The 13,851-nt window shown below is 37.9% G+C and overlaps 1 protein-coding gene across 2 annotated transcripts in view; it reads left to right on the plus strand.

The window, feature by feature from the left end:
• JAK2 (Janus kinase 2) overlaps positions 1-13,851 on the plus strand; it is a 92,164-nt gene that overhangs the window by 41,386 nt on the left and 36,927 nt on the right. Inside the window, exons 3-4 of one of the 2 annotated variants that reach the window (XM_074166821.1) lie at positions 2,198-2,342; positions 6,581-6,831. In XM_074166821.1, the coding sequence (XP_074022922.1) occupies positions 6,612-6,831 (220 nt within the window). In that variant the 5' untranslated portion in view covers positions 2,198-2,342; positions 6,581-6,611. Of the gene's footprint in view, positions 1-2,197; positions 2,343-6,580; positions 6,832-13,851 lie in introns of those variants that run through there. The other variant, XM_074166822.1, reaches the window with a different exon arrangement.

Consider the following 13,851-nt stretch of genomic DNA (forward strand, 5'->3'; position numbering starts at 1 on the left):
AATGGCAACTTGGAGATGATGGACTAATTTACTTTGTCTGAGTTTCATCAGATTCTAAGTTTGTTTTGGAATTGGCCATTTAAATCCTTGCAGCTGCCAGAAACATAAGCTGGTGTAGACTTGAACAAATCGCAGGGGAAGAGGAAATGGGGCAGCTAGGTTGCTGGCAAGACGGTGCGCTGTCAGATTAGTACAGCCAGGAATGTAGGTAACATTCTTTGCAACTGTGCTGCTGAAAGAACAAGTTGTGTCGGATGAGACTTACTCAGCTTGAAAGTATGTAAAATGAATAGTTTTATAAGGTCTTGATGCAGCTCCTATAAATAGGCATGTCTGTAAAAGTGTGCAGAATAAAAAAAGTTGTGAAGACTTAAAAAAAAGCAGAGACAAAAATATGTTACTATAACCACTGTGAGCCTGTTCAGGTTGGAGTTTTTCATCTTCAAATTTCCTCCAGAGCTATGAGCTGCTCTTTCATAAGCAAGCAATCATTTTTCTGTTTGTCATGTGAAGAAGGATAGACTTGATATTAGGCTGCCTTATCCAGTTTTTCAGCTTGAAAAGCAAGCTGCAGTGTCCCTGAGCTTATTCAAAGTGTTGCAACCCTTATTCCACTGGGCTCTGCTAGGCAGCGAGTAGAAGTGGCTTGAGTTCTTACCTTGACATGGTTTGTCCCATCAGTTTATTAGCAGCTGTCTCATATAGCTAATGATGTTATGCAATTGATCTGGAGTTTATGGAAAAATGACATAATTAACTACAGTCAGGTAAATCTTCATGCAGTTTTGCTCAAAGTCAAGAGCCTGACTGGGAATGATGAATGCAAGGCAGTTCTGAGCATGGAACAGTACTTTCTATAGAGAAAATAATTTAGAATACTGAGCAATGTCCCTCGGTCTGAAACCTGCATGAGGAGGTGGTGGTTCTGTGCTTTAGCTGAAGCTGGTCCCCTTAGATTGTTGTGCATGGAATGTGTGCTCAATAGGTCAGTGATAGAATGCCTCTGCCCCAACAACCTCCCCTCTCCCCCTCCAGCACTTTAATACAGGTCTGGAAAACTTGCATTGACTGTACTGTACTTTGGATCAGATCTTAATTGCCTGGCTAGACAGCATTTGAAGGAGAATCCCTGGAGGTGCATACAAAATACACAGCTGTCCAAACAAGGCAAAACTGCTTATCTCTAAAGCCAGTATTGGAAGGGGAGAAATGCTAATCATTGCCGTAACAGTCTGACTTCTGTGGGGAGAGAAGCTGAATTTACTGCCTGTTGAGATGGTTTCCTTTTTCTTGGGATATTATGGTATACTCAGTAGACACAGCACATGGTGCCGAGGAAATTGTGTTTATTTCCTTCTCTCCTTTCCTGTCCAGGGAGATTTCTGTCTGAAGAGTCACCAAATATAAAACCTGCAGAATTTTCCCATTCTGAATTCTACCCCCTTTGAACTTCCATTTTATTTTTTCCCCTCTGTCCAGTTTTAAAATTCATTTTGCTTCTCTGTCAGGCCCTTTCCTATGTTAGGAGAGTCACAACAGGGAATTTATAATTTTTTCGCTGCTACAGGAAGCTGCTGTTATGCTTAAATGCTTTCAAATTGTGTTTCTTGCAACCACAGAAGTGTTGTGTAAAGAGAGCAAGGGTGGGTGTGCCCTTGTTCTTCCTGCTACAAGACACTTGGTTTTAACTTCCACATGAATTGAAATGACTGCTGTTTCAAACAGAATTAATTGTTCTGGCTAAATGGAGTGTTACTACATGAAGTAATCCTACCATGTCTCTTCTTGTAATTACTTTTCCTTTTTCATTTCTCTTTTCTTCATGTAATGCCATCATCAATTTTCTTAAACTGATGCTGTATTCACAGAAAAGAAAAACTTGGTAAGTGCAAAAAAAAAATATATTGGTAATTATGTTTCAAGTTAGCTGTCTGTTTCATACACCAGTTTCTTGCTAGAACTAAAAACCAGTTTCAGTACCAAAAATGTGATTTTAAAAATGCTTTTTAAAATACTTTGTATCTAAAAAACATAAATCTAAAAAGTTCTCAGCAAAGATGACAGGAATTTGGGTAAATGAGGTAGGAATGGATCACTCTCTGTATCTAAGTACAGATTGAATTCTTAAATAATGATGCATTATGTATTGTTCACAGCCATTAACTTTTTTTTAATACTAAGTGTGTTTTCATTGCAGATACATTATGTTCCACCACTGCTTGTGTGCCTGCTTTGTCTGACCTCCTGTGGATACCAGCAGCAAGTGGGTGACTTGTGACGTGCTTATTTAAAGGGCTTCATCAATCTCATGTTTCATACAGACGTTTATCAAGTGATAAAAGGTAATTAGCAGTCAGAGATTTATCTGTAGTGAGAAAATTTTCTTATTTTTGAACTTCCAAAGTTGTATCTTTGAAGTGATATGGCTTAAGAACCAAGCCCTGGGGGTTACCCTAGAAACCCACAAAGAAAACAAAAGAAAGGAAAAGAAAAAAGGAGAAGAAAAAAAAAAAAGAGAGACACATAAATGGAAAGTGGGAAAGGATTGTTTTCAAGAGAGTTTAGATTTCACAAAACTAGTAGAGCCCATAGTTCAAATTGACCATAAGAAGAAAAAGAATGTTGTTCTGAATGGGATTATGAATGCTGTATATTATTAAATCATGAGGATTTTTTTATGTCCTCCACGTTTTAATGAAATTTCTTGCATAAGTGGTGGTTTTCAATCCCATTAATTAGTTTCTTCCTGACTGATTTAAAATATGAATTAGTGCAGCCCACTGTGGCTGGTAAAATTAATCCCCAGTTAGGTGCATTGGAGGTACAGACAGCAACAGAGAATTGCATGTAAACATGTTCCACTGTAGATGCTGGTGATTGTGGTTAGAGCAATACGGAGAATCATTAATCCTTTAGAAGCTGTGATTTGAAATATTATCCAGATTAGGAACATTAAAACAATCCTATTGGATCAAATGCTGTGTTCATCAGTACCAGAATCAGCTCTTTTTTAGTTAGTAGCTTTGATCTCTAAATCAAGATGCTTATATTCCATCCAGATTTTGTTACACATTCTTGTTATGGGGATAAATGAACAGGCTGTTTTTCACTTTCACTGAGTCTTGATTGTGTGAGACATCCACTTTTAGATGTGTGTGAAGCTGGTACATAGCTCCTTTTTGGCAAATACCTCTGTGGCACTGTGAGTAATTTACCTACAGAAGTCCCATTCTTGCTATATTAAATCCTTTTATACAGCTATGGGAATTCTTGGAATTCTTACACGAACATTTACATTCTTTACACAAACACAGAAATTCTTTTTAAGTATGGTATGATAACAAATCTATTCTGTATACCCGAGAAAATGATACTCAAATATGTTTTGCAAACAGGTTGATTGAAGTCTCCAAGTGTGTTTAGTCTCAAGTGACTTAGCTTTTACAGTGGTCAGAGGAATAGATCATATCTTAAATATTCTGGATGAACAGCAATTAAATTTTTTTTGCCATGTTTAAAGTTTCTGTTGTGCTGATGCAATGGTCTCTGGAGGGAGCAAAGATGGGAAAACTAAGTGTGTCAAATTGGATATTTGTCTGGTAAGAAATGCAGGTGAAAGCAATTTTTGTGAATGATGAGCTCTTTCACACCACCAGTGAGTGGTGACGGTGTGTTTCAATTACTGCGCTTGTGAAGCTCTCTCCGTAGAACTGATTTACTTGGATATATAGGACAAAGGCCAAGAAAATGTGTTTTCTATTTTTCAGTGAAGAAACTGATTTAGGGATATTCCTTGCTTTCACCTGTCAGTTTCATCTGTGCTTAGACATAAAAGACAAACTTGAAAATTATTTAAATTGAAGTAGTAACAATTATATAAAAAGTATCTCTGGAGATTTTTCACATTGTTGCATGGAACTTTTGAAATTAGTGCAACAAAAAGAGTACAGTAGTATATTCTGCTACAGTATTTTTCATTTTTTACTGCACGTTATTGATATTTCGCATGCTAAGGTATGATTAAGTAACGTTCCCTTCTAGGTTTATGGAATTTTTGAATACAGAAACAAGGAGGGAACAATGAAGGTTGTTTTGTTTTGGTTTTTTTTGAATGGCAAATGTGTTTGTAAATGCACAAACTTGTCTGTTTAGTGCAGTTTTGAAATTGGCCAGGTTTTCAGTTAGTTTTGTAAACAATATTTCCATTCAGTGTTGGATAGACATAATACTAAGTGACCAAGATGAAAATATCTGTCAGTTCAGGTGAAGGTTTGTATTCAACAGAGGGTTAATATTAGAACATTTTAGAAAAATTACAGTGGTGATTAAAGAAGGCTTCCTCTGGAGATTAAAGCTGTGAAGTTTTATATAAGCAAGCGGTTCAGCACAAATGTTACATCTTACATATTGTTGACAGGGGTAGTGAGAAATCTTTTAAATTTTGTGTTTTTAGTAATGTGGTAGTTATTTTCTCCTAAGGAACACAAATTCCTTGATGGGTTAAGAGAAATGCTTTTTTTCCTTAATTGAATGCTTATTACCTGTGTGCTGCCTTTGCAGCTGAAAGCACAAATCTCTCTTTTAAAGGTGGCTGGCTCTATGAATGGGGTGCAGGGAATCTATATGCCCCCCTAGATCAGGGCCCCAAGAACTGTAGTGAGTGACACCTATACCTAGAATTTCAGATTTATATGTCTGTGGTACACTGGCTCTTTGCGTTGCTTAGTTTGGGAAATAAAATGATGCAGTTTTCTCTTGGTGATGGTGTACATTTTTATTTTTTTTTCTCTTTGCCCCAGAATTACCATCATGGTAGCATAGTTTTATCCTCCAGTATGTGTAATTCAATATTTTTGTCTATCACATAGCTCATGAAGTTAATGTTTTCCTCCTTTAAGGTGTTTAGCCTTTTTTTTCTGTTGTCTTAACTGTTGTAATCTAATTCTGCAGCACAAGTCATCTTTAGCCCACATAAATGTATAGTCATATGCTCACCATTTCCTCAGTAATTGTAGATAGGAGCAGAAAATTAACAAAAGAATTGTTCCAAACAGCTCTTTTATGATAAAACAACATAGTTCACTATAAACAGAAGCTGTAGAAAATGTCACTTTAAGAATATAACACCCGTCTGCCTATGCAAAACAATAAGCATACTTTTAAGTTAAACGGTAACATTTTCATGTTCAATATGTTTAATAACTGTTCAGTATCTTCATCAACGACATACAGTGTGATTGAGCACAGCCTCAGCAAGTTTGGTAATGACCAAGCTGAGCAATGCAGCTAATACGCTGGAGGGAAGGGATGCCATCCAGAGGGACCTTGACAGGCTTGAGAGGTGGGCCCGTGTGAACCTCATGAAGTTCAACATGGCCAAGTGCAAGGTCCTGCACCTGGGTTGGGAAATTCCCAGTATCGGTACAGGCTGGGGGATGAATGGATTGAGAGCAGCCCCGCAGAAGGACTTGGAGATATTGGTAGATGAAAAATGAGACAGGAGCTGGCAATTTGCTCTTGCAGCCCAGAAACCCAGTTGTATTGTATAAAAAGAAGTGTGGCCAGCAGGTCAAGTGATGTGGTTCTGCTCCTCTGCTCTGATCTCAGGACCCCACTTGGAGTCCTGCATCCAGCTCTAGGGTCCCCAACACAAGGAAGACATGGACCAGTGAGACTGAGTCCAGACGAGGGCCACAAAAATTATCAGAATTCCAGGTGGTAATTATTTGGGAGCCTTACAGACTGTGGTCAAAACTTTTATCATAAGCATGGATTATACCGACTAAAATTATGAAGGAGTCACAGGAGAGCAAAGACATTCTTCAACTGGCTTTTGGAATGTGCTGCCAATCTCTTTATTTTTAAACTTTGGGGTTTTTTTTGCACTATCAAATATAACTGTGGTTCCATATTGAGTTATTAGTATCTTTTCTTTGATTACGTTTATCAGAGAGGGTCTTTAGCTGGAGTTCCTTATGAAGAGACTTAAATGATACGTCTGAAAGTAGGAGGTCTTGGTCGTTCTCCCATCTGCAGATACAAAACAAGCATGCTTATTTAGAGTCTTACCTCCGTTACCACTTTTTGTTTTAAGTGTCTGCTTAAGACTAAAACTTAGATGAAAGGTGCTATTCTTACCCTTCTCTTCACCAGTGCCAGTTCGTGACCTAGCTAGCTGTTTTGTCTTGTAAATTCTCAGTGCAGTATTTGTGTTTAAAGTGGGAATATAATGAATTGCACAGGTATCATTACAGGGATTATTTTGGCTTTCAGGTTTAACTAGGATGTTTCAATTGGAGAGCTGGGCACACACTGTTTAAAATTCAGTGAGAAGTAATAAATCCTCTGGTTGGACTCCCAATTAGTATCTCTGATTTTCCTGTCATAGTGTCTGTTATTTTTCAGACTAGGGCTATGTAGTAAATCAAGGAGAAATGCAACTTCTAGTAAACCTTAGCCATTCTCTTGTCCTTAGCAGTTAATGTTTTTCCTGTGTCAGAATGGTACTACCATTAAATAGGAGTATTACAAGCAAAACCAAATACAGTTAGTCAAGAAGTGCTCCTTACATTTCTTTTAGGCAAATGCTCTGAACAGAACCAAAACGAACAATGGCCTGTCTTACAATGACAAATATGGAAGGTACAGCAACTTCTACTGTCCACCAAAATGGTGACATCCATGGGAATACCAGTGCACCCAAGCAGACAGAACCATTGCTTCAAGTGTACCTTTATCATTCTCCTGGGAAGACAGGTGGAGATTACCTTCAATTTCCAGCTGGAGAGTATGTTGCAGAAGAGATTTGTGCTGTTGCCTGTAAAGCCTGTGGTAAGTATATACATAATGGTTTTTCTAATGAAGGAGCAAAACTTGACAGTTTTAAGTTAACTTAATGCAAGAAAGCTTTTAATAATCCAGAGATCGTCAAAATGGTGGCATTTTAACTGAAACGCTAATCTCTCTGGTGTTTCAGAAGTAATCAGTATCAGAAGTAATTAGCACCAGGCTGCAAAACTGTTCCTGTTGGAATGGTTCTGAAACTGACATTGTAATCTGGTGACTGCCATCTTTTTTTTTTTCTTTTTAGAGTATACTATCCTTTATGTGGAAGTCTTCTTTCATTGAGCTGAGATATAGTTTTGGTAACTAAATCACAGCAGGAGCTGGAGATAGCTTGAATTACTTTCTGATGCAACCTTGCAAAATAGGTTGATCCTGGAAGTTATGCATATATTGTGTATTATACTTCCTTAATCGCTCTGCAGATGGAAACTGTTCTATTAGATACAACATGACTGCCTCTGCGTGTGTGTAGTTAATGTTTTTTGTAATTGTTTAGGAAATAAATTGAGTAAATGACAGGGTAGTATATTTGAAATAAATAAATAAAACACGTTTATATCTAAGAATGCCTTTGAATTGTTAAGGTTACTTTTACGTAGAATTTAACGCGAATAGAGGTTGAGACTCACAGTAAAATAATTCAAGCATGCATTTTGTGCATGCATCTTTCATTGCAAAATTACGTTGAATTTGTGAATAAAAAAATTTATTTCAATAAACTTCGTATATTAAAGTGACTGGTTTTTTTGTTCCTCATGCACATGTGCGCAGACACATACATGTACGCAGAGTCTCTCCATATCTCTTTTGGGCTGTCAAGGCTAGGCCTTTGTTTTAGCTTTCCAAGTGCTGTGTTTCAGGTGCAAATGAATTTAAAAGAAAGGCTTGTAATTCCAAACCTTTCTTTTCTAGTGGATCACAAATATGAAGCTGCTGACTCTGACTGCACATTTTATTATCTCCAAACATCTTATACTTTTGTGATTTCTGTCTTCTGATTGCTATACTGTTTTTAAATATGGTTTTAATGACTTTACTTTTGGGAGAGATCTGTCAGTGTTTTCTTTGCTGTTGAATGTCTTACACTGACTGCATGCTGTGCGTTGGTAATTTGCTTATATATGCTAGTTTCACAAAGATTCTTCTGGGATTAAGTCCCATTGTTCCTTGGAATTCTTTAGGCATGGCAGTCTCACTAAGATCCAAGTTTGTAGAGTTCTCTTCACGTAATATAGAGCTTTAGGCAGACAAGCACATATAATTAGTTCAGCAGAACCACTGCCCAGGACTCCTTCTGGGAAACCATGAGGAAGTAATATGGTATTCAGAGGTTCACAAAGTTTTAGCTGTGTGAGATTTCGCTGCTCTAATGACCTTGCAGGTCTGAGTTTGACAGATGGACCTGGGAGTGTTCCCAAGTCAAGTTGTCTTTTTGGTGGTGACTCAAATCAAGAGCTTCCAGCTATCTTCTACTATGTCCCCAAGCTTCTGTAGTCTCATTCCTCCAGTTGAAGAAAAAGAAAAGAGGATATTGTCTCCCTGCTTTTGAAAATACTAATTTCTGTAATAAGGACAGATTTCTTAGCATTGCAGCCCATGTTTTTTGTACCTCATTGGACCCTTTTAGTTTGTCAGCTTTGTTCAGACCCTCAGGTACAGCATCTAAAAGTGTATAAGGCTAATGGGGGGAGGGAGGGGTTCTTCATTTTCTGAGTATTGAAGTGATACTAAATTTTTACATTACGCGCTAGTTAATTTTTTTTAATGGAAATAAATACTGTTGTAGTAGTGCTGAGGGAGTGAAATAGTGAATAGTTTTACTAGATAGTAGTGGAAAAAAATGCTTCATTGTTTAACTTGGATATTCATGTACCAACTTGCCAGAATATTACACTGATAAGGGCTTGTATCCATCAAATTCAGTATGTTCAAAGTAACATGGTCTTTGAAAGAATATACTGTATCATCGACCATGACATCAGGTGCCTTTCTTCCTTTGCTTCCTATCTGACTAGATTATTATTTTTTTTTGTGATAGGGGAATAACGAGTCATCTGAACACAAATTTTTTGGTTACTTTTCTAATGAAAATGCAGTTAGTTAAAGTTCACCTTGCAGAAAATCTCCCAGCCTAGTCTAAATTCACTGGAACAGTAACTACCTTGGTAGTTTGATTAGCTGTTTCTACTGTTTTTGCTGGTCTGCCCACTTTTTTTCTTCCATTTTCTGTGGTTAGAATTTTCCTTGCTTCAGTTATCAGATGTTTGTTCAAGTTATGTTCTTCTTTCCCCATCACTGATCCCAGGGAGATATTTATGTGCAGTAATCAAATTATCTCTAGGTCTTCTTTTTGATAAAACTTAAATTGATTTATTTGTTCAGCTTCAAGGTTGTAGCTGTTTTAATTTTTTGGCTGTCTTCTGCACTGTCTCCAGTTTCCCAGGAAAATGTGCAGACCAGGCCATGTATCATATATCTTCTCACTCACATCACAAACATACAAACCCCAATTCTTGCTAATCCACAAATCCAATTAGTCTTGTTCCCCTTGTCATCATCTGAAGACTTCATACTCTATTGCCTGTTTTGTCAGACCTCACCAGTCCTTCTCAAGGCTTCTAGCTTTTTGGGGTACCAGTTTCTGTTTTGCTGGTATGGCTAGTACCTGCCTGCTAGGTGTGTCCTTTTACTCTTGACTGTTTTAAAAACAATTTTGTATGAATAGTACTCCTTATCAAGTTGTTTTTATATTTTTCTATTGTTTCAGTACTCTTCACCAGAGTTTCTAAAGTATATCAGTAATGACTTATACTTGTATAAATAAAATGTTTGAAGTGAAAATAAATTGAAGACATTTTTATATTACACTAGGTGAGTTTGTAAATCACAGTTAAAACAGTCACAGTTATAAGCAAAACATTGCTTTGATGTTAGCCAAATAAATTTGTTCTATGTTCTTGAAATACTTAATTAAGTAGCAGAGTATGCAGAGCTAGTGACTTGAAATGTAACCAGAACGTTAAAAAAAAATCACTGAAAAATGTTTTGTCAAACTCAACTAAGGAGTATAGTTTTGTTTAGCCTCTTGCATTTCTGCCATGGCTTGTCGTCCTGGTGTATATGAATCCTAAATTTCTTTAGGAAGTATCTGACACTATTTTTCTGCTTTCTGACAGGCTCTTGTTGTAGTTTCCCCCTGTGTGTTTTCCCTCTGAGATCTTAACTTTTTAATGGAGCTAGAGTCCCAAGAGGGAATAGTTTTTTGATAATCCTGACAGGGTTGCTGAGTTACAGGCAGCTAGCAGTTAACAAAAGACCTGGAATTTGTTGGCTTCTGTGTTTGGGGTTTTGTTTGGTTTTGTTTTTTTTTTTTTACTGTTGAAGCTCCACCTAGGAACCTTTTCATTCTCACCCATCTGATTTGCAAATAGATTGGAAGTTCTATGGTACTTGAAAACAGCTTGTGCCCCCCAAAAAGCTGTAAGATAGCTGTAAGATAGCAGAGATTTTTCATTTATACCAATGTTTCAAAACGTTTAATGTGACTAAACACGGACAGTGTCTGCAGTCAATTAAACGTTTTCAAGGGAGCAACTGTGTTGCATAACGGGATGATAGTGATGATTTGTAGTATGTCTTTGCTTAGAAGGTTCAGAGGAGATTCCTTGATACTAGCTGAAGAATTTTAAGCAGATCTATCCTTAACATGCTGAATTTCCAGAATTCACATGACTCAAGAGTTATTGATTATAACTGCCTGATTTGGGGGGTGGGGGTGGGGGGGAGAGGAGGAGGGTTGTTTTTGGGGGTTTTTTTTGTTGTTTTTTCTTAAGTGATAGCCTTTCCTGAAAATCCGCACACAACACACCATCCCCTCCCCCCTCTTCCTCCCCAAGGGGAGGAATGAATTAGTCAGAACTCTGGGTAATTCTGTTTTGCCAGGAAAGGAAACATGTGCTTTGATTAAGTATTCAGAAAACATTTTGTTGACAGGATAGCAACATTGAATGTGGTGTCAGAGTTTGGAAAGCCTTCAGTTTGTATGAAAGATGAGGGTAAGATACTATTTTTACGTTAGAAAAGCCAAGTGATTTTCCATCTGGTACATGCGAGACTTTGTAAGTTTTAGATAGTTTACTTGACAGTTGTGAATGAGAACTGAATAATGTTTGTATTGGACTTGGAAAATCAGAGATTTTTTTTACACTGTTTTTAATCATTAACTCCATGCAACTAATTGCTTTCATCTGTATACAGCTAGTGACTTGAATTTAGTTTCATAAGACACTAATTCTATTGTAGACTACACATGGCTCCCACATTTCATAGTGGTGTCATGGCTTAATGTGATACAGTTTCTATTTGTTATTTTTTCTTTACAGAGGGACATTATCTAATGAAAACATACTGTATGGGTGAAAAGGTACTTAATGCCAACAAAGCAGGAAATGCAGAAAAAGTGTATTTCCTTAGCTGCTTCAGGGTAAAGTAGTGGGACTTGTCTGGATGTGGAGCTCTAAAATCATAATGAGGAAAGGAAGCAACTGCTATGCAAATTGTTCTTTTTTTTTTCAGGCTTGAGGTAGAAGTTTGAGGAATATACTTATGCAGTGTTACACCCTTTCGTGATGTTACTTGACAGTCTGTATAGTGTGATGAGGCTCCTTTATTTGGCCTTACACGCTAAATGAGTACTTGACAAGAGATAGTCATGTTTTTGACTTTGCAGTAGTCTGGACAATTTATTTAATAGCTCATGCTGGAGAAGCAAAGTGGAGAACAATTCTGTGTTATTATGTCTTGAGCCACTGTCTCTTCTCCTAATTAATCATTGATTGATTTGATAGCATGGTTAGTGCAGTGCAGAAATCCAGGGGAGGATTTTTATTACCTGTTGTGAACAGCTATTCTGATTCCACGTGTGGTGAAAATAAATTTCTCAGAAATTTTCAGTATTGTTGACACGTCTAGGCTTCATCAGAAGACTTTGGTTCTCCACCTCCAACCCCAGTCTTTTGGTTTTCATTGTTTCTGGAGAAAACACTTACATACTGCAGTTATTCTCTTGAAAAGTCCTTGCAATTAATAGTGCTGGTAAGATTTACATGAAAAGAGACGTTTCTGGCTTCTCTGCTTTAGTCAGACTTCAGTGGGCAATTTTCAAGACTGTAATAAGGGGATTTGCTCTATTTGTATAATAGTTGAACGTCTTCAAGTGTAGCGATACTCTGGCACGAGTGCATAATTCTTAACGAAGAGAAAAATGAAAAAGGAAAAAATGTGTAACTCGTTTTCTTGAAAAACACTTATGATCTATGTAAGGTGCAAGGTCCGGCACCTGGGTCATGGCAATCCCAGGCACAAATACAGGCTGGCTGGAGAAGGGATTGCAAGCAGCCCTGAGGAGAAGGACTTGGGGGTGTTGGTAGACAAGAAGCTCAACATGAGCCAGCAATGTGAGCTTGCAGCCCACAAAGCCAACCACATCCTGGGCCGCATCAAAAGAAGCGTGACCAGCAGGTTGAGGGAGGTGATTCTGCCCCTCTACTCTGCGCTTGTGAGACCCCACCTGGAGTACCGCATCCACCTCTGGAGCTTCAGCCCATGAAGGGCATGGACCTGTTGGAACAGGTCCAGCACAGGGCCACAAAGATGATCAGAGGGCTGAAGCACTTCTGTGAAGACAGGCTGAGAGAGTTGGGATTTTTCAGCCTGGAGAAGGCTCTGGGGAGACCTTATAGCAGCCTTCCAGTACCTAAAGGGGGCCTACAAGAGAGATGGGGAGGGACTCTCTGTCAGGGAGTGGAGCAATAGGATGAGGGGTGACGGTTTTAAACTGAAAGAGGGAAAATTTAGATTACATATCAGGAAGAAATTCTTTAGTGTGAGGGTGGTGAGGCACTGGAACAGGTTGCCCAGAGAAGCTGTGGATGCCCCATCCCTGGAAGCGTTTAAGGCCAGGCTGGATGGGGCTTTGAGCAACCTGGTTAGTGGGAGGTGTCCCTGCCCATGTCAGGGGGGTTGGAACTAGATAATCTCTAAGGTTGCTTCCAACCCAAACCATTCTATGATTCTGTGGTTCTATGGTAAGTCGTAGAGCACTGGCAGTGAAAGGTACAAGTTAGCATTTGGAAGTATAAGTGCTGAAGTATGAGGGATGGCTGAGTGCCCAGTTTACTTTACATACACAGGAAGGTAGCAAAGAGGATTTTTTTGAATTTTTTTTTTTTTTTAATGCCAACATTTATGATTTGGAGGGAGAATTCCAAATCATGTTCCATGCTTAGTTTCTGAAGTTTCTGAATGGCAATGTTATGATCTGGGTTTAAATATCTTGGGGGCTTTTTTATTTTGGTTTGATTTTTTTTTTTTGAGAGCCGGGGTGGGGGTGCCTGTAATCTATTTGGTGGAATACAGCAGCTTAACATTTAAGAATATTACTTGGAAATTTTTTTCTTGTTCAGTTTGCTTATGTGGGATTGTTAGTAGTTAGGGGAAATGTATTAGTGAGAGTAAGTAAATATTCAGCATTGCCTTAAATGGTGTTTAGCATCTGGCTAGAATCCTGAAATAGGCTGGTGTTTCATGTGCATTACACTGTAATTGATCTGAAATTATTTGAGATGCACACAGTACACAGCCTTAAAATTGTTAAATTTGTTGTTCCTGATTTATAGACAACTGATGTGTAATGTAATCTAGTTGATCTTACTTCACACATCAATTGAGAATGATATTTGGTTACATGGGATAGATTTCTTTTTAACTCCATAAAATTGAGTTAGTTTGGTATTTCTCAAAACTCTGAATGATCAAATATGTCTTAGTGCACCATAAATTTGCAACATCTAGATTTACAGCTAGTCCTTCAGTAACTAATTCCTTCGGGATTATTCTTTTGGGGGTTTTGTTTAGTTTTGGTTTCTCTTTTGTTACTTTACATAATGCTTTCTGTTTCTGTAGTTTCCTGTAAGTCTGTGACTCCTTTTCATAGAAAATCATGTG

The sequence above is a fragment of the Numenius arquata genome, chromosome Z (genome assembly GCF_964106895.1).
Source record: "Numenius arquata chromosome Z, bNumArq3.hap1.1, whole genome shotgun sequence".
Taxonomy (NCBI): domain Eukaryota; kingdom Metazoa; phylum Chordata; class Aves; order Charadriiformes; family Scolopacidae; genus Numenius; species Numenius arquata.